This window comes from Macaca nemestrina, chromosome 4, assembly GCF_043159975.1.
Source record: "Macaca nemestrina isolate mMacNem1 chromosome 4, mMacNem.hap1, whole genome shotgun sequence".
NCBI lineage: Eukaryota > Metazoa > Chordata > Mammalia > Primates > Cercopithecidae > Macaca > Macaca nemestrina.
This window is the reverse complement of record NC_092128.1, coordinates 115,196,618-115,215,457: the sequence shown is the minus strand read 5'-3', so window position 1 is coordinate 115,215,457 and position 18,840 is coordinate 115,196,618. Positions and strand designations below refer to the sequence as shown.

Genomic DNA, 18,840 nt, shown 5'->3' with positions numbered 1-18,840 from the left:
AAGAAAAAAAAAAAAAAAAAAAAAAAAGATGAAACCCTGTATGTAGTAAAAATACAAAAACTAGCTGGGTATGGTGGCGCACGCCTGTAATCCCAGCTACTCAGGAAGCTGAGGCACAAAAATCACTTGAACCCAGGAGGCAGAGGCTGCAGTAAGATGGCACCACTGCAGTCCAGGGGAGAAAAAAAAAAAATGCATGAACTCAGTGCACACTGGTCCAAGCTCTTATTTCTGGCTCCTTGCTTCTCCTGCCTCTTGCGTACCTTTAAGAGACAGGGTCTCACTGTGACACCCAGGCTGGAGTACAGTGGTATGATCATAGCTCAAGGGCTCAAGCAATCCTCCCATGTCAGCCTCCAGATCAGCTAGGACTAGGCATGCACCAGACAGCATCTCGCTATGTTGCCCAGGCTGATCTTGACTCCTGCCCTAAGGTGGTCTTCTGCCTCAGGTAATACATTACAAACAGTGGGCCACCATGCCCAGCTGCTGCCTACATTTTCAATATTCTACTCAACAAACATTGAGACTTCCTGGGTCTGGAAAGAAAGAAATCTAAGTATTATGTAGACTTAAGCAAACAAGTGATGTTTCAGAAGTAACCCATTACTGCTTAAAATAAAGCCTACACCAACACTCTAACTCAAACAAGGACAGACAATTGTTACTTAGTTTTTATTTCATAATCATAAACTTAACTCTGCAATCCAGCTAGGCATGGGAGAGAACAAGGAAAACATGGAACCCAAAGGGAACTGCAGCGAGAGCACAAAGATTCTAGGATACTGCGAGCAAATGGGGTGGAGGGGTGCTCTCCTGAGCTACAGAAGGAATGGTCTGGTGGTTAAGATAAAACACAAGTCAAACTTATTCGAGTTGTCCACAGTCAGCAATGGTGATCTTCTTGCTGGTCTTGCCATTCCTGGACCCAAAGCGCTCCATGGCCTCCACAATATTCATGCCTTCTTTCACTTTGCCAAAGACCACATGCTTGCCATCCAACCTTGAAAGGGAAGAACAATCACTATGATTGGTGACTACAAACAATGTCCATTATGTGTCATGAACCAAGACAAGAAAGGTAGTTTTTTTTTTTTTTTACTAAAACCTTTTGTACTGTCATTAAATGTACAATTCTCCAATTACCATTGAAGAGTTACACATATAGAATGAACTGCTCCCCCCCCACAAAAAATAAACACAACAAAAAAAACCTCAATCAATCGCATGTTATTAATAGTAACGTAAAAGTAGCACTTAATTGGCCGGGCACAGTGGCTCACGCCTGTAATCCCAGCACTTTGGGAGGTCAAGTCGGGCAGATCACTTGAGGCCAGGAATTTGAGACCAGCCTGGCCAACATGGTAAACCCCCGCTTTACTAATAATACAACAATTAGCTGGGAGTGGTGGTGCATGCCTGTAGTCCCAGCTACTTGGGAGGCTGAGGCAGAAGAATCGCGAGAACCCGGGAGGAGGTTGCAGTGAGCTGAGAGGGCACCACTGCACTCCAACCTGGGAGACAGCGAGATCCAGTCTCAAAAAAAAAAAAAAAAAAAAAAAAAGCACTTAATCAGCTGGGTGCAGTGGCTCATGCCTGAATTCCCAGCACTTTGGGAGGCCAAGGCGGGTGGATCACCTTGTCAGGGGTTCAACACCAGCCTGGCCAACATGGTGAAACCCATCTCTACAAAAATACAAAAAAATCAGCCAGGTGTGGTGGCGCAGCACATCTGTATTCTCAGCTACTCAGGAGACCAAGGCGGGAAAATTGCTTGAACCCAGGAGGCAGAGGTTGGAGTGAGCCCAGATTGTGCCACTGCACTCCAACATGGGCAACAGAGCGAAACTGCATCTTTAAAAAAAAAAAAAAAAAAGTCACACTTAACCGCCCAGCTAAGCGCTCAGTTTCTATTATAGTATCTGGCATTCTGTATCACATTGACTATATTTGTAGCTATGTATGCTCTTCTAGTATCTTAGGGATGAAAAAGTCTATGGAAGGAAAAGTTGAAGAAAACAACTAGTGTTTGTTCTGTTCCCCCCAGGGCAAATTTTCATTTAGTCAGGTGGTTAGTGTGCCATGTTGTACCCTTACCACTCAGTCTTGGCAGTGCAGATGAAAAACTGGGAACCATTTGTGTTGGGTCCAGCATTTGCCATGGACAAGATGCCAGGACCTGTATGCTTCAGGATGAAGTTCTCATCTTCAAATTTCTCCCCATAGATGGACTTGCCACCAGTGCCATTATGGCGTGTGAAGTCACCACCCTGTCAACATATAGGAAAACTGTGACAACCATCAAGTGTGCCAAATCTGCAAGGCTCAAACTTTAAAACCAAGTTCAGACTGAATAGAAGGGTTAAATAGAACCAAAATGTTAAGAGTAACAGCTCAGATATTGTGTATTCTGAAATATTCTGGCTCAATACCAAATGAAGGGAGCAACCCAAATAAAATAAAATTCAGTAAATTTCGTACCTGACACATAAACCCTGGAATAATTCTGTGAAAGCAGGAACCCTTATAACCAAATCCTTTCTCTCCAGTGCTCAGAGCACGAAAATTTTCTGTTTAAAAAAAAATTAAAACACATATATACACACACATACATTTTATATATATATATATATATATATATTTTCACATATACAAATTGTCACAATTGGAACATCTTTGTTAAACTTAGAAAATGGACCAACCTGCTGTCTTTGGAACCTTGTCTGCAAACAGCTGTAAGAGAAAATTACAGTTAATTAACATCTGCTTATTTTGTTGCTTAGTACCCATGCCTTTAGGGGCTTCTGAGTCAAAAATTCATTTTCTCACTACAATACTTCTTCAGTAGTTACTTTAATCCTGAGAACTGCTCCTGACAGCCATAAGGCCCTGCAGGCAGTTGGGTTAAGAAACATGAAACCCGAAGACATGCCAAAAATCCAGAACTAGTCATGACTTAAATAGTGAGACTTCTAGAAAGTGTCTCAAACTTTTAGTACATCACACCTACTTCTGAAAAGATATATGGCTTCTTAAATGTCTATCACCACCCCCAACTTGAGCTAGAACCTAAAGGCAAAATTCTAAGGAAGAGCAAGCACTGCTGCATGATCAGGGGTAAATAGCTGTTGTTTTAGCCACTCATAATGAAAATGCTACTACCTCCAATCTGTTAACATAGCTTTATGGATTAGATGAGCAGTCACTTCTTGGTTTCCAGGCCCCTTACCTAGTAGTGGGGTAAAAAATAAAGATTGGTTTCTAGTATATCTGGTTTTGAACCTTTCTTGAATGCATTATGGTTAGAGAGGTAGCTTAAATACCACAAACATTTACAAGCCCTTTCATAAAAACAGCTTGTTTAAAAGTAGCATTTTATAAGCTATTCCAAAGATGTGACTGAATTAACTGTCAGTATCCGTGTACATTTCTCTTACAGCAATGTACTTTTTTTTTTTTTTTTTTGAGACAGTCTCGCTCTGTCGCCAGGCTGGAGTGCAGTGGCTCACTCCAACCTCCGCCTCCCGGGTTCAAGCGATTCTCCTTGCCTCAGCCTCCGGAGTAGCTGGGATTACAGGCAAGCGCCACCACGACCAGCTAATTTTTGTATTTTTAATAGAAGTGGGGTTTCACCATGTTGGCCGGGTTGGTCTCGATCTCCTGACCTCGTTATCCGCCCGCCTGGGACTCCCAAAGTGCTGGGATTACAGGTGTGGGCCACCGCGCCTGGCCAACGTACTTATTTTTTTAGTTTTTAGGTATTTGTACCTAGAACGTATGGTCTTTTTAAAACATCAGCTTTTCTCAGAGCTTTGTAGTCGGTACATTTAAGTTACTATGGCTTCCCTTTCAGACTTTCGCTAAACCCAAAGCCCTTATTGGCAGTTACCCCTCTATTCTCACCAAGACCTGCAAGTCCTTTCTCACTTCCCTTAAGCTCTCTGGGTAACCTGATGCTCAGTATTAGGTCAGGCCAAGTTTCCACGAAAGCCCTTGTCACTTACCAGCTTTGACTACAGTCATAGGTGGGGTGGGGTGTGGATTAACACGCAGTGTTTCAGTGCCTATTAAGTGCCAGGCACTACGGACAGGGTAGGCAACAAGGAAACCGCCCTGTCCTCAGGAAGACTGCATGAGGATCGATCTGGTAGCCTTTTGAGATGTGGTTTAAAGTAATAAAATCACTAATATCCTATTTCGCTACTCCCTAAGGTCTATCCATGTTAACTGGAATGGAATCGCACTCAATAACTTTTAAGACATACGCCAAGTTTAGATATTATGCTGTAATTACAACTGATCTTTAAGAACTCATTTAACGCTCTCAAAACTAATTAGGTAATCACTGGTAATCCACCTTGGTCGGAAGAGGCCTGCCTTGTGGCCAGTCGCTACTCGCCTGGTAGGCAAAGGGACAATCGGGAGGGGCTCAAGAGCGCCTCCCCCGCCAACGCCGTCACTGCAGTGGAAGGCGGTCCTTGGGCACCAGCAAAGGCAAGGCCCATTTTCACATTTCCGCTTGGGGGTGGGGGACACGGGCGGACGTTGGGGCTCATGTATAAATATTCCTACTTTATCTAAATGGAAGATACTTCAAGCGGCAATCCATCACATCACATCCCAGCATTATCTCCTTTAATAGCATGGCCTCCCGGGATCTACAGAAGGACTGAGCATGGACCGGCTCACACCGCGCCTCGATCCTTGAGAAAAACCCTCAAGCAAGCAGCTTCCCAGCTCAGGATGTAAAGCACCCGTGCCTGCCGAGGAACAGCTTCCCAGGAAAGCGGTCGTGAGCGCGCTTCTGGCTCCGGTCTGCGACGCCCAGGCCGAGCTAGGGCGGAGCCCAACGGCTCTCAAGGCGCGGGCCTGAGCGCTGCCGCCAAGCACGTGCGTCGGGCAGGACAGGGCGCGGCCACATGGGGCAGGCGGGCGGACCCCCTCCCCCAACAGCCGCGCAGCCGCCCCGCCTGCCTTTGTCCGCCACCGCCCCGGCCTCCTCCCCGCGCCTCGCGGACCTCCCAAAATGGCCCCTAGTCAGGAAATGGCGCCGCCGCCCGCCCGCGCTCGCCCCTCCAGAAGGGTCGCCCCGCGCCCGGGCCTTCGGGGCGCCACCACCCACCCCGACCTCGGCCCGCTTTCTGGGCCCCATTCCCGCACGCCACCGCCCGCCCGACCTCGAAGGAGACGCGGCCCAAAGGCTCGCCGTCGACGGCAATGTCGAAGAACACGGTAGGGTTGACCATGGCTAGTAGTACAGGACTTTCCTCGGCGGCAGCGTCTGCAAAGCGGCACGAGCCTGGCCTCCCGCCCCTTTTATACCAGGTTCGGCCCCGCCCGCAGCCCGGTCTCGCGCCTCCGTCCTGGCCAATCGCATCTGCGACTTTGCCAGAGTGACAGTGCAGCTGGCCTATGGACGGAAGTCGGCGCTGGAGGGGACGACACAGGAGGCGCGCGTGCGCGCTAACGCGCGGAGGCAGGTTCCCGCCCGCGGGCTCCGTCGCGGTGGCTGCGGCATGGGACTCGGGGCGGGGCAGCAGTGCGGGGCGCGGGGCATGGGGGAGGGTCAGTGCGGAACGGGGGTGGGCAGCTTGGCGCGCGCGCACGCGGGAGACGGAAGCGCGGCAGCTCTTCGGCGGTTGTCAAGCGATGAGGCGCGTCTCCCCATTGCACAGAGGGAGTAACTGAGGCGAACGCAGGCCTCAAGGTCGCGCCGCCAGTCAAGGTCGACTGGGGTCCCGCGCCCGGACCCTGCGCCTCCGCGAGCGGAAATGGGGATGACGCGTCCCCGAGACCGAGGAGCAGCCTTGCGTCCGCATTCCGTGCGGGCGACCACCGCGTCGCGTCCGACCAGGCAGTGTCAGGAAGGAGGTTGCCTTTGAGCATCGCTGTTTTCTCTAATGAGGTGGGACAGGAGCAGTCTCCGGTTTTGAGAGATTATGAAATACCTTCAAAATGCCCTACTTTCCTAAAATATCTTACACTCTGTTTGAGTCTTCTTCAGGAGGAAGCCATTAAAACAGGAGCCTGGCAAGGATCTTACCTGTGAAGATGGACTGTGCACGTTTTGCCCTCTTTCTTACTCTTTTCGAATCTCTGCTCCTGATCCTTCCCCGCCCTCGCCCCGCCCAGCTCCCACCGTCCCCGCCTCGGGACTGAATTGTGCTTTGATTTCTGGGTGAAATATAAGCCACAATTTAAAAGCGAATTTCTTCAGGTAAAGACATTAATAATACTTTTATTAAAATACACTTGTAGGCCAGGCGCGGTGGCTCATGCCTGGTGCTTTAGGAGGCAAGGAGGCCAAGGCCGGGGAGGATCGCTTCAGCTTAGGAGTTTGACATCAGCACCAGCCTGGGCATCTTAGACACCGTCTCTACAAAAAATAAAAAAATAAAAATTAGCTGGGCGTGGTGGCGCTCGCTACTCAGGAGGCTGGGCGGGGAGGATTGCTTGAGCCCGGAGGTCGAGGCTGTAGTGGGCAGTGATAGCATCACTGCATTCCAGCCAGAACGACAGAGTGTGACCCTGTCTCAAAAAATAAAATAGGCCGTGCGTGGTAGATCACGCCTGTAATCTCAGCACTTTGGGAGGCCGAGGTGGGAGGATCACCCGAAGTCAGGAGTTCGAGAGCAGCCTGCACAACATGGTGAAACCCCATGTCTACTAAAAATACAAAATTAGCCGGGCATGATGGCGCGCACCTGTAGTCCCAGCTACCCCCTCGGGAGGCTGAGGCAGGAGAATCGCTGGAACCCAGGAGAAGGGAGGTTGCAGTGAGCAAAGATTGCGCCACTGCACTCCAGCCTGGGAGACAGAGACTCCGTCTCAAATAAACAAAAATATAAAATAAAACGCACTTATGTGACTGGTGTTTTGTTCAGAAAACCTTACAAGGAAATTGATATATCCTGGGCTCTCACTTAAGTTGCACTATTAAGGATATTATTTAACGTTTCTTTTTGTTTTTTTGAGACAAGGTCTCACTCTCACCTAGGCTGGAAATGCAGTGGTGTGTTATTGGCTCACTGCAACCTCCCTTCCCTTGCTTAAGCGAGTGTCCCACTTTAGCCTCCTGAGTAGCTGGGACTACAGGCATGTACCCACACCCAGCTCATTTTGTTTGTGTGTGTATTGTAAAGATGGGGTTTCGCCACATTGCCCAGGCTGGTCTCAAACTCCTGGACTCAAGCGATCCACTTGCCTCACCTTCCCCAAAGTGCTGGGATTATAGGCGTGAGCTGCTGCACCTGGATGTTATTTAATGTTTCTAAAACTCAGTTTCTTCATCTGCACAACCAGGATAGGGTTGTGGTGAGACAAAAATGAGAATTCATCTGATAGATGAAGTACAGTTTCTGGCCTCTTGCCACTGTTAATAACCGTGAGCCAACGTGTTAGAAATCTATTTATTCGAGATAGGGTCTCACTCTGTTGTTAGTCTGGAGTGCAGTGGTGCAATCCTAGCTCACTGTAACCTCGAACCCTTGGACTCAAGAAATTCTCCCTCCTCAGCCTCCCAAATGTCTGGGACTGAAGGCACAAGCCACTGTGCCAGCTAATTTAAACTTTTTTACAGAAACTGGTTCTGGCTGTGTTGTCAGGGCTGGTCTCAAACTCCAGGGCTTAAAGGATTCTCCCACCTTGGCCTCCCAAAATTACGGCATTACAGCTGTGAACCGCCATGCCCAGCCTGTGTTAGAAATTTAGAGTATGTTGTTTTGTTCTCACAACCATCCCATTATCCCCATTTTACAGATGTGTAAAGTAAGGCTTTAGCTTCTTGTTCAGAGTAATTGCTTATGAGTGTTAGCAAACCCAAACTGGAAGCTGCTTTTTTCCCCCCAACTCCACATCATTTGATGCTTTGTGATCTTAAGGAAGCCACCTGTCCTCATCTGACACTGAAAAAAATTGCCCAAGGCCTTCAGGCATAAATTCTTTCAATTTCTCTCTCCTCCATCCTAAAACCTAGAGCAGTTAGGAACTCCTCCTAAGAAGTAAATGAATGAGGCCGGGCGAGGTGGCTCATGCCTGTAATCCCAGCACTTTGGGAGGCAGAGGCGGGTGGGTCATTTGAGGTCAGGAGTTCAAGACCAGCTTGGACAACATAGTGAAACCCCATCTCTACTAAAAATACAAAAATTAGCTGGGCGGGGCTGGGTATGGTGGCTCACGCTGTAATTGCAGCACTTTGGGAGGCTGAGGTAAGTGGGTCACTTGAGGCCAGGAGTTCGAGACTAGCCTGGCCAACACAGGGAAAACCCATCTCTACTAAAAAGTACAAAAATTGGGGCCGGGCACAGTGGCTCACGCCTGTAATCCCAGCACTTTGGGAGACTGAGGTAGGCGGATCACGAGGTCAGGAGTTCAAGACCAGCCTGACCCACGTGGTGAAACCCTGTCTCTACTAAAAATACAAAAATTAGCCAGGCATGGTGGTGTGCATCTGTAATCCCAGCTACTTGGGAGGCTGAGGAAGGAGAATCGCTTAAGCTTGGGAGGCGGAGGTTGCAGTAAGCCGAGATCGCACCACTGCCATTCCAGCCTGGGGGATGGGGTGAGAGTCCATCTCAAAAAAAAAAAAAAAAAAAAAAAAGTAAATGAATGCAGGAATGAATAATAAAGTAAATAGGCTGGGTGCAGCCTGTAATGCCAGTGCTTTGGGAGGCCAAGGCAGGAGGATCGGTTGAGTCCAGGAGTTTGACACCAGCCTGGGCAACAGAGGGAAACCCTGCTTCTACAAAAAAATATATATCTTCTTTTATTTTTTATTTTTTGAGACGGAGTTTCGCTCTTGTTAACCAGGCTGGAGTGCAATGGCTTGATCTCGGCTCACCGCAACCTCTGCCTGCTGGGTTCAAGCAATTCTCCTGCCTCAGCCTCACAAGTAGCTGGGATTATAGGCATGTGCCATCACTCCCAGCTAATTTTGTATTTTTAGTAGAGACGGGTTTCTCCATGTTGGTCAGGCTGGTCTCAAATTCCCAACCTCAGGTGATCTGCCCACCTCGACCTCCCAGAGGGTGGGGATTACAGGCGTGAGCCACCGTGCCTGGCCTATTTTTATTTATTTATTTATTTATTTATTTATTTATTTATTTATTGAGACAGAGTGAGTTTTACTCTTGTAGCCCAGGCTGGAGTTCAATGAATGGCACGATCTTGGCTCACTGCAACCTCTACCTCCTGGGTTAAAGCAATTCTCCTGCCTCAGCCTCCCAAGTAGCTGGGATTACAGGCATGCACCACCATGCCTAGCTTATTTTGTGTTTTTAGTAGAGATGGGATTCATCATTTTGGTCAGGCTGGTCTTGAACTCCCAACCTCAGGTGATCCGCCTGCCTCAGCCTCCCAAAGTGCTGGGATTACAGGCATGAGCCACTGTGCCTGGTCAAAACATTTTTAAAAATAAAAATTAGCCGGGTGCGGTGGCTCACGCCTGTAATCCCAGCACTTTGGGAGGCCGAGGCGGGCGGATCACAAGGTCAGGAGATCGAGACCACGGTGAAACCCCGTTTCTACTAAAAATACAAAAAATTAGCCGGGCGCGGTTGTGGGCTCCTGTAGTCCCAGCTACTCGGGAGGCTGAGGCAGGAGAATGGCGTGAACCCGGGAGGTGGAGCTTGCAGTGAGCCGAGATCGCGCCACTGCACTCCAGCCTGGGCGACAGAGCGAGACTCCGTCTCAAAAAAAAAAAAAAAAAATTAGCCAAGCGCAGTGGGGTGGTGCACACCTGTAGTCCCAGCTACTCAGGAGGCTGAGACAGGAGGATCACTTGAGCCCAGGAAGTTGAGGCTGCAGTGGGCCATGATGGTGCCACTACACTCCAGCCCAGGTAGCAGAGCCAGACCCTGTCTCAAAAATAAGTACATCTGGCTGGGTGCAGTGGCTCATACCTGTAATCCCAGAACTTTGGGAGGCCAAGGCGGGTGGATCACTTGAGGTCAGAAGTTCGAGACCAGCCTGGCCAACATGGCGAAACCCCGTCTCTACTAAAAATACAAATATTAGCCCAGTGTGATGGTGGGCTCCTGTAGTCCCAGCTGCTCGGGAGGCTAAGGCAGGGGAATCGCTTGAACCTGGGAAGTGGCGATTGTAGTGAGCCAAAATTGCGCCACTGCACTCCAGCCTGGGTGACAGACTGAGACTTCGTCTCAAAATAAATAAATGAATACATCCTTGTGACTTGTCCTCCCTCTTGCTACTATTTGAAGTCCTGCCTTTTTGTCACCATCAACATTGTCACAGCGAAGTCCTAGTTCTTGTCATTTCATCTACACAGGCATAGGGTATATACACTCAAGAATACAAATGTTCATGCTTTGTTTGTAAGTGGGGAGCTGATACTGTAGGGGTTCTTTTTCTGACATTATCTGTTGAGCTGGACTGTCTAATTGTGGAAAATATCAGCAGACACAGAACCTCAGGAATGTGGGGCTGTCCATGCCTTATTTGGATGAATCAGACCAAAAGCAAATCCAGCTGAACTCAACAGTGCCCTGATCTGGCTAGCTGGAGGTGTTCTATGCCAGCAAGCAGAACTCTGAAAATCAACTAGCTCCTGATCATATGGCATCTTATAAACAAATGCTTATCTCAAAAATATGCCTGAGCAGGAGAGAAGGTAACCAGAGAAAAAATTAGGGTATTCAAAATTATGAAAACAGACGACTTTGGGTAGTAACTTGTCTTCTCTGTGCCTCTTGCCCAAGGCCTAGCTTAGTGCCTCTGCTCTCTAGGCTGAATGGAAACCGCTTCTGCTGAGACCACCAGTGACCTCTCAGCCCACAAACTCAGGTGCTTTTGGCAGGTCTGACACTGCCTGGATCAGGCAGGTTTTATCACCTCCTTGATTGGAAAGCTTCCTTTCCTTGATGACTTTGACTTTTCTTTCATGTTTCCTTTACCATTTCTGCTTTAACTCTTTCATAAATTTCTGCTCTGTCAGAGTTAAGCATTTGATCTTGTTTCCTCACACAGCCTCCAAGATCAACCTCATCCTTTCCTATGGCTTAAATTCCCAGATGATTCTAAACCAAGTTCTCAGCCAGGCACAGTGGCTCACACCTGTAATCCCAGCACTTTGGGAGGCTGAGGCAGGCGGATCACCTGAGGTCACGAGTTCAAGACCAGCCTGGCCAACATGGTGAAACTCCATCTCTACTAAGAATACAAAAATTAGATGGGTGTGGTGGTGTGCACCTGTAATCCCAGCTACTCAGGAGGTTGAGGCACGAGAATATCTTAAACCTGGAAGGTTGAGGTTGCAGTGAGCCAAGATCAAGCCACTGCACTCCAACCTGGGCAACATGGTGAAACTGTCTCAAAACAAACAAAAAAAACACAAGTTTTCTAGCAAGCAGTAGAAAACTTCATCAATACTGGCTTAGACAGGAGTTAATTTGTCTCATACAATAAAAAATCCAGAGGCAGAGAGCAACTCAAAGGTGCTCTTAGTAGAATGAACCTACTAAGTGGTGATCAGAAGTCAGAAAAGCAATGTGGAATAACAGAAATTCAAATAGGTATCACCTTATTAGCCCTAAGAGTTGGGTGGGCCCTGAAGTATATGAAAGATTCTGAAATACCTGTCAAGCACAGAAATGGTCAGAGACATTAATCTTTTTTTTTTTTTTTTTCTTTTTGAAACAGGATCTTACTCTGTTGCCCAGGCTGGAGTGCAGTTTTTCAATCAGGGCTCACTGTAGCCTCCACTGCCCAGGTTCAAATGATCTTCCCACCTCAGCCTCCTGAGTATCCAGGACCACCACGCCTGGCTAATTTTGTATTTTTTAGTAGAGATGGGGCTTTTCCATGTTGGTGAGGCTGGTCTCAAACTCCCAACCTCACGTGATCTGCCCACCTCAACCTCCCAAGGTGCTGGGATTACAGGTGTGAGCCACCGTGCCTGGCTTGCATTTTAATATTTAAGATAACTTTAAGTTCAACATATTTAAAAGTTTATTAAAGTTATTTAATACTCAGGGAGGTTTTCTTTGTTAATTTGGACAATTAAGTACTTTAATAGGAAACCAAATTCATTACATTGACAAATGTAGTTTAAAATGTAGAACATGCCTGGGTGCAGTGGCTCACGCCTGTAATCCTAGCACTTTGGGAGGCCAAGGAAGGTGGATCACCTGAGGTCAGGAGTTCAAGACCCGCTTGGCCAACATGGAGAAATGCCATCTCTACTAAAAATACAAAAATTAGCCAGCCGTGGTGACGGGCGCCTGTAATCCCAGCTACTGAGGAGGCTGTGGCAGGAGAATCGTTTGAACCTGGGAGATGGAGGTTGGAGTGAGCCAAGATTGTGCCACTGCACTCCAGCCTGAGCGAGGAGACAGAGAGAGACTCCGTCTCAAAAAAAAAAAAAAAGTTTGCAAATATATTCAAAGAGTTCAAATTTGCTATACTTATAAAGAGACTAATATTATTTCTAAGGTAAACTTGAAGCCCAGGAAAGAAGTAGATTTTAAAATTGTAGTTTATTTTTTACAAACCTGATGTTTTAAAAATAAAATAATAAAAAATAAAATTGTAATTTAGGCTGGGCACAGTGGCTCACACCCATAACCTCAGCACTTTGGGAAGCCGAGGTGGGAGGATTGCTTGAGCCCAGGAGTTTGAGACCAGTCTGGGCAACATAGTGAGACCCCTCCCATCGCTACAAAAAAATTGCTTTAATTAAAATTGTAGCTTTAATGAATTAAATATCAGTTGTTAACATATAATAACCCCTGAATAGTCTTTCTACATAGGAAAGCCACATGGCACAAAACTGCCACAACAGGTGCCCCAGGATTGGACAGGAAAACCAGGAGAGAAGGAAGAAGGGCAAAAGTTGAGGGAGGAGCCACCACCATCTGTCCTGTTTCAAAAGTTTTCCAGGACCCCACTCGGCAGCTTCCACACTTGGCTATAAGCAACCAGGAAGATAACTATAGTTGACCCTGAACGACGTGGTGTTTCGCCATGTTGGCCAGGCTGATCTCAAACTCTTGACCTCAGGTAATCCACCCTCAGCCTCCCTGGCCGGGCGCGGTGGCTCAAGCCTGTAATCCCAGCACTTTGGGAGGCCGAGATGGGCGGATCACGAGGTCAGGAGATCGAGAGACGATCCCGGCTAACACGGTGAAACCCCGTCTCTACTAAAAAATACAAAAAAAATAGCCGGGCGAGGTGGCGGGCGCCTGTAGTCCGAGCTACTCGGGAGGCTGAGGCAGGAGAATGGCGTAAACCTGGGAGGCGGAGCTTGCAGTGAGCTGAGATCCGGCCACTGCACTCCAGCCTGGGTGACAGAGCAAGACTCCGTCTCAAAAAAAATAAATAAATAAAATAAAAAACACCCTCAGCCTCCCAAAGTGTTGGGATTACAGGTGTGAGCCACCACACCCAGCCTAAATAGGCCTTTTGAGGAGTCAAAGGTTATATGTGGATTTTTGACTGAAAAGAGTATCAGCATCCCTAACCCCCATGTTGTTCAAAGGTCAACTGTATTTTTCTTTTTAGAGATGGGGTCTTGCTATGTTGCCTAGGGTGGAGTACAGTGGCTATTCACAGGCACAATCATAGTACATTATAGCCTTGAACTGCTGGGCTCAAGCAATCCTCCTGCCTCAGCCTCCTGAGTAGCTGAGACTACAGGTGCAGCCACCATGCCTGGCTAAGGGTCAACTGTATTTTGATTGGGCCTGTGGCTGCCCACACCACTCAAGGTCCTGATAGTAAGGAAGAAGGCAAGAGAGAAGCCTGTTGTGTAGACAATGGATGCATGTCTGATGCACCTACGACCTGACTGGGGAGAGAAGGGAATGACTGGAGAGTCCTTGGGCACATGGGAAGCTGGCACAGAGCCCAGCATGGGCCTAGGGAGGACCCTACCAACTCTCCAGTGGACCCAGCCCTGAAGCACCCCTCTGGGTTGATGCTAAAGTTGAGGTTGGGGGTGGGGAGGATACACCTGCTGGGTTGAGCCCTTAATCTCCGCCTGTGCCTTCAGGCCTCAGTATCTAAGGTCTTCAGACTTTGCCTCCCACTTGAGCTCAGAAGGTGGGGAATTTCCCTAACAGGAAGGGGCACAATAACAAAAAAATAAACCCGGAAACAAGGCTTCAGTTAGTAAACATAGAATCCTAGAAAGTGTTAGTTGCCATTATTAATGGTCATTGGGTTTTTCTGTTTAGTTTTGTTTTTTGAGACGACGTCTCCCTCTTGATGCCCAGGCTGGAGTGCAATGGCACGATCTCTGCTCACTGCAACCTCTGCCTCCCAGGTTCAAGTGATTCTCCTGCCTCAGCCTTCCGAGTAGCTGGAATTACACGTGCCCGCCACCATGCCCAGCTAATTTTTTGTATTTCTAGTAGAGACAGGATTTTGCCACGTTTGCCAGGCTGGTCTCAAACTCCTGGCCTCAGGTGATCCACCCACCTCAGCCTTCCAAAGTGCTGGGATTACAGGTGTGAGCCACTGCGCCTGGCCCTTATGGTCATTGTTAAATTCGCACAGCAGTCCTTTGAATATTTATTTATTTTTATTTTTTGAGACAGAGTTTCACTCTTGTTGTCCAGGCTGGAATGCAATGGCACGATCTTGGCTCAGTGCAACCTCTGCTTCCTGGGTTCGAGCGATTCTCCTTCCTCAGCTTCCTGAGTAGCTGGGATTATGGGCATACGCTGCTATGCCCAGCTAATTTTGTATTTTTAGTAGAGACGGGGTTTCTCCACGTTGGCCAGCCTGTTCTCGAACTGCCTACTTCAGGTGATCCGCCTGCCTCAGCCTCCCAAAGTGCTGGGATTACAGGTGAGAGCCACCGCACCCAACCTTATTTATTTATTTATTTTTGAGACAGTCTGACTCTGTTGCCCAGTCTGGAGTGCAGTGGTGTGCTCTTGACTCACTGCAACCTCCGCCTCCTGGGTTTAAGTGATTCTCCTGCCTCAGCCTCCCAAGTAGCTGGGATTGCAGGCACATGCCACCACACCCAGCTAATTTTTGTATTTTTAGTAAAGACGGGGTTTTACCATGTTGCAAACCATTGGCCAGGCTGGTCTTGAACTCCTGACCTCAGGTGATCCACCCACTTCGGCCTCCCAAAATGCTGGGATTACAGGCGTGAGCCACCGTGCCCAGCCTAAATATTTATTTTTACTATTGTTATTCTTTTTTTTTTTGAGACAGAGTCTTGCTCTATCGCCCAGGTTGGAGTGCAGTGGTGAAATCTCGGCTCACTGCAGCCTCCACCTCCCAGGCTCAAGCAATCCTCCCGCCTCAGCCTCCCAAGTAGCTGGGACTGTGCCACTACGCCCAGCTAATTTTTGTACTTTTAGTAGATACAGGGTTTCACCATGTTGCCCAGGCTTGTCTCAAACTCCTGGGGTCAAGTAATCCACCTGCCTTAGCCTCCCAAAGTGCTGGGATTACAGGCATGAGCCACCACACTCAGCCTGTCCTGATTTTTTTTTTGAGTGCACAGTTTGTGTTCATTTGGCCATATCTTATAGTCAACTGCATAATAACTCAAATTTAGCTCTGGTATGGGTTTGGTTCTTACCACCAAATGTAAGGTCAACATTTCCCACAAGGCCCAGTTCTCCAGGTTCCTGGGGTGATTTTGGTCCCTGAGGTGACCATCTTGGCCTCTGATGCCGAAGGCAGAACTGCAGCAGGTGAGGATGAAGCAGGAGGGAAAATGGTGGCAACTGAAGATGAACCCTCTGCCCAGGCCCAGAGCAAAATGAAATGTGGGGCTTCTCATTAAAAAATTATCAAGAATTGAATTTCAAGACCATAACAGCAAAGCATTAAACCAAACACGAAGCCCTTCTGAGCATGGGGCCTGTGCAACTGCACACTCACACCCAGGACGTTGGCCCTGCCACTGCAGTCAACCTCTAGGTTTACCAGATACAAGAGAGTTGGTACCTACTTACCCACTCTTTCCCAAGAGCCATCGCCCAGTGCTCAAGGGGGAGAGTGGAGGCCAGTCCAGAGACCGAAGAAGCCTACGTGAGGTACAGATGCTGGAGTCTGAAGGTGGAGAAGGAGTGCTGAGAGGAGCCCTCCTAACACAAGGGGCCTTGCAGTGAGAGCCTGAGAGTGTCCCTGGGGAGGGGCATGAGTGAGACCTGGGGGCAGAGCACAAGTTCTGGTGGGAACTTGGTGGACATGTCCTACACTGACCACCATGGGGGCTGTGACAAGAGAACTGAGGCCTCTCAGGGTGAGTACATTCTGCAAGCAAGGAGCAGTGTGAGAAACACCACACATGTTCCCAGGGGTTGCACTGAGTACCAGGCAGCAGCTATCTCTCACTGGAGAGGGAAGAGAGAGCAGCAATAGGCCACCCTGCCAGGGTGTAGGTGCACAGGGGTGACTGCAACAAATCTTGCAAACATGGAGATGCCAAACCAATAAAGGAAGGTGTCTGCCCTCAAATAATGTGAAGCCTGTGGTGAACTGAATTCCACAGCAAAGTCCAGACCCAGCTCCCTGAAGACTGGATGGGCTTGACCCCAACACTAACAGACTGCCAGAGGAAGGTGTATGCAATTCTCCAAGCAGAACTGCTATTTACTTCAGTCTCTGCTATTCTTTTTTTTTTTTGAGATGGAGTCTCACTGTGTTGCCCAAGCTAGAGTGCAGTGGTGTGATCTCGGCTCACTGCAACCTTGGCCTCCCAGGATCAAGCAATTCTTCTGCCTCAGTCTCTCGAGTAGCTGGAACTACAGGTGTTTGCTACCACACCTGGCTAATTTTTGTATTTTTAGTAGAGACAAGGTTTCACCATGTTGGCCAGGCTGGTCTCGCACTCCTGACCTTACGTGATCTGCCTGCCTCCGCCTCCCAAAGTGCTGGGATTACAGGTGTGAGCCACTACGCCTGTCCTCTGATATTCTTTTACACACAATGCCTAGCATTTAATGACAAATTCCTCCAGTCTGGCTGCCTTCAAACTGGGTCATCAACTTTTTCCTGCCTTCAGATTGAAACTGAAACATTTGTCCTCCCCATGTCTTGAGCTTGCTGGCCTTTGGACTGGAACTCATGCCTTCTGCTCTCCTGGGTCTCCAGCTTGCTAGCTCACCCTGTATATCCCTATATATTCTCTTTCTCTGGAAAACCCTAATCCAGACACCCAAAAAAACAAGATAATGTGATCCATCATCCAGAGAGGCAACAGTCAATAGAAGCAGATCCAGAAATGGTCTACATTCTCAGATAGAGAGACATTGGCCATGAGAAGTGTTTAACAGGATGCAGTGCAAAGAGTGTACAACATGCATGAAAAGAGGGGAGGCTATTTGCCTGTTTGCCATGTGTGAATGCAGTAAGAAGGCACTGCCTCTATGAGGGTACTCACTGATCTACAATGGGAATGATCCTTAGAAAAGCAGAGCTGATATGGCTGGGCACGGTGGCTCACACCTGTAATTACAGCACTTTGGGAAACTGAGACACAAGGTCAGGTGACTTGATCACAAGGTCAGGAGATCAAGACCATCCTGGCTAACATGGTGAAACCCTGTCTCCACTAAAAAAAAAAAAAAAATTAGCTGGGCATGGTGGCACGCACCTGTAGTCCCAGTTACTCAGGAGGCTGAGGCAGGAGAATCGCTTGAACCCGGGAGGCAGAGGTTGCAGTGAGAAGAGATCACACCACTGTGCTCCAGCCTGGGCGACAGAGCGAGACTCTGTCTCAAAAAAAAAAGAAAGAAAAAAACAAAGCAGAGCTGATATCCCCCTGGAGCCACAAATGTTCACCATGGGTAATGAGTGTGCTTCTGGGTGGTTGGGACAAGTTAGGCCAGCATATCATCTGGTGAGACCTCATTCAGAACCAAGAACCCTGTCTAAGCCTTCCTTGGAATTCCAGAGAGGCACCCTAGCTCTCAGGGGTGTCCTTCAGGCCTGGCCATTCCCAAAAGGCCGGGGCTGCAAAGTGGTAGCAGTTGCCTCCTGGCCTGTAGCAGTTGCTCTCCCTGCTTGGACCCCTCTACCATCTGCCCTCACTGCTTCATTTGATTAATTTATTGGTGTTTGACAGGCGAAGTTCTGTGTTACCTGCTGTTTCACTGGAGCTTAACACAAGTTCCTGAGACAAAACTCAAACTCAACAAAGGTCTCCCTTTCCTTTCCTCACCTTGGTCTGGGCACATTGTGTTGGCCTCCCAACTACCACACAGCCCTGTCCAGCAAGGCCCTCAGCTGAATCATGATTGATTCTTGGCTGGGAGAACACACTGGGCCATGGCTCACACCTCTCCCAGAGGTGCTGATTGTAACTCTTCTCTGCCTTGGGGTAAAGCGAAACCTGAGGTTCCCCGTTCCCTAAAATGTCTCTCTTCTGATTTCAGTGGAAATCTCCATGGGTCCCTTCCCTCCTTAGTCCTATCCAACTGCCAGTGAAGACTCACAGCAGGGATGCCATAGATGAATCCCCTAAACCCTATCCCACAACAGAACAGTGATTAGGGGAAATAACCCCACTCCAGCCAATTAACCAGAAAGCATCCCTCCGAGACAGTCAGTGTGAGTGGCCTGGTCAGGCTGGGAGGGAAGGGGTGTCCTGCTGCACAATTTGTTTCCGCATTTCCAAGCCTCTGTTCATTCAGTGGATATGTATGAGCCTGGGTACGCCTTCCTGCTTCCTCCAAAGCCCGGTGCTGGCAGGCTGAGAGAGAGGGGTGCCCTTCTCCTAAGTGCCAAGCCTGCTCTGCGACTCAGGGTAGGGATGTGTAAAAACACAGGGTGCCAAGTGCGATGGCTCACGCCTCCCAGCACTTTGGGAGGCCAAGGCAGGCGGATCACGAGGTCAGGAGATCGAGACCATCCTGG

The 18,840-nt window shown here is 48.5% G+C and overlaps 1 protein-coding gene and 1 long non-coding RNA gene across 5 annotated transcripts; one reads left to right on the top strand and one right to left on the bottom strand.

Moving 5' to 3' along the window:
• Nucleotides 1–643: 643 nt before the first annotated feature.
• On the bottom strand, nucleotides 644–5,634 carry LOC105494221 (peptidylprolyl isomerase A). Of its 4 annotated transcripts, none has more exons than XM_071095139.1 (6): nucleotides 5,178–5,315; nucleotides 3,163–3,229; nucleotides 2,703–2,733; nucleotides 2,482–2,570; nucleotides 2,098–2,270; nucleotides 644–1,003 (listed from the first exon to the last, which is right to left on the bottom strand). In XM_071095139.1, the coding sequence occupies exons 4-6, from the start codon at nucleotides 2,488–2,490 to the stop codon at nucleotides 868–870; spliced, it is 318 nt and encodes a 105-aa protein (XP_070951240.1). In that variant the 5' UTR covers nucleotides 2,491–2,570; nucleotides 2,703–2,733; nucleotides 3,163–3,229; nucleotides 5,178–5,315; the 3' UTR covers nucleotides 644–867. The 4 variants fall into 4 exon arrangements, with proteins under 4 accessions (XP_070951240.1, XP_070951239.1, XP_070951241.1 ...); XM_071095138.1 differs by lacking the exon at nucleotides 5,178–5,315 and adding an exon at nucleotides 4,573–4,746; XM_071095140.1 differs by lacking the exon at nucleotides 3,163–3,229 and having other exon boundaries at nucleotides 5,178–5,634.
• LOC139362861 (uncharacterized) lies at nucleotides 5,339–8,604 on the top strand. The gene is made up of 2 exons (XR_011622349.1): nucleotides 5,339–5,476; nucleotides 5,676–8,604. It is a non-coding gene; the product is annotated as an uncharacterized lncRNA (long non-coding RNA).
• Nucleotides 8,605–18,840: the final 10,236 nt, after the last annotated feature.

What these genes read in the sequence shown, in the direction of transcription:
- LOC105494221 (XM_071095140.1), bottom strand. Translation starts at nt 5,246, where the DNA reads ATGGTCAACCCTACCGTGTTCTTCGACATTGCCGTCGACGGCGAGCCT. An exon ending in CAAGGTTCCAAAGACAGCAG is followed by an intron (nt 2,571 to 2,702) that starts GTTGGTCCATTT and finishes TTTTTTAAACAG; the next exon opens with AAAATTTTCGTGCTCTGAGC. An exon ending in TTCCAGGGTTTATGTGTCAG is followed by an intron (nt 2,271 to 2,481) that starts GTACGAAATTTA and finishes ATATGTTGACAG; the next exon opens with GGTGGTGACTTCACACGCCA.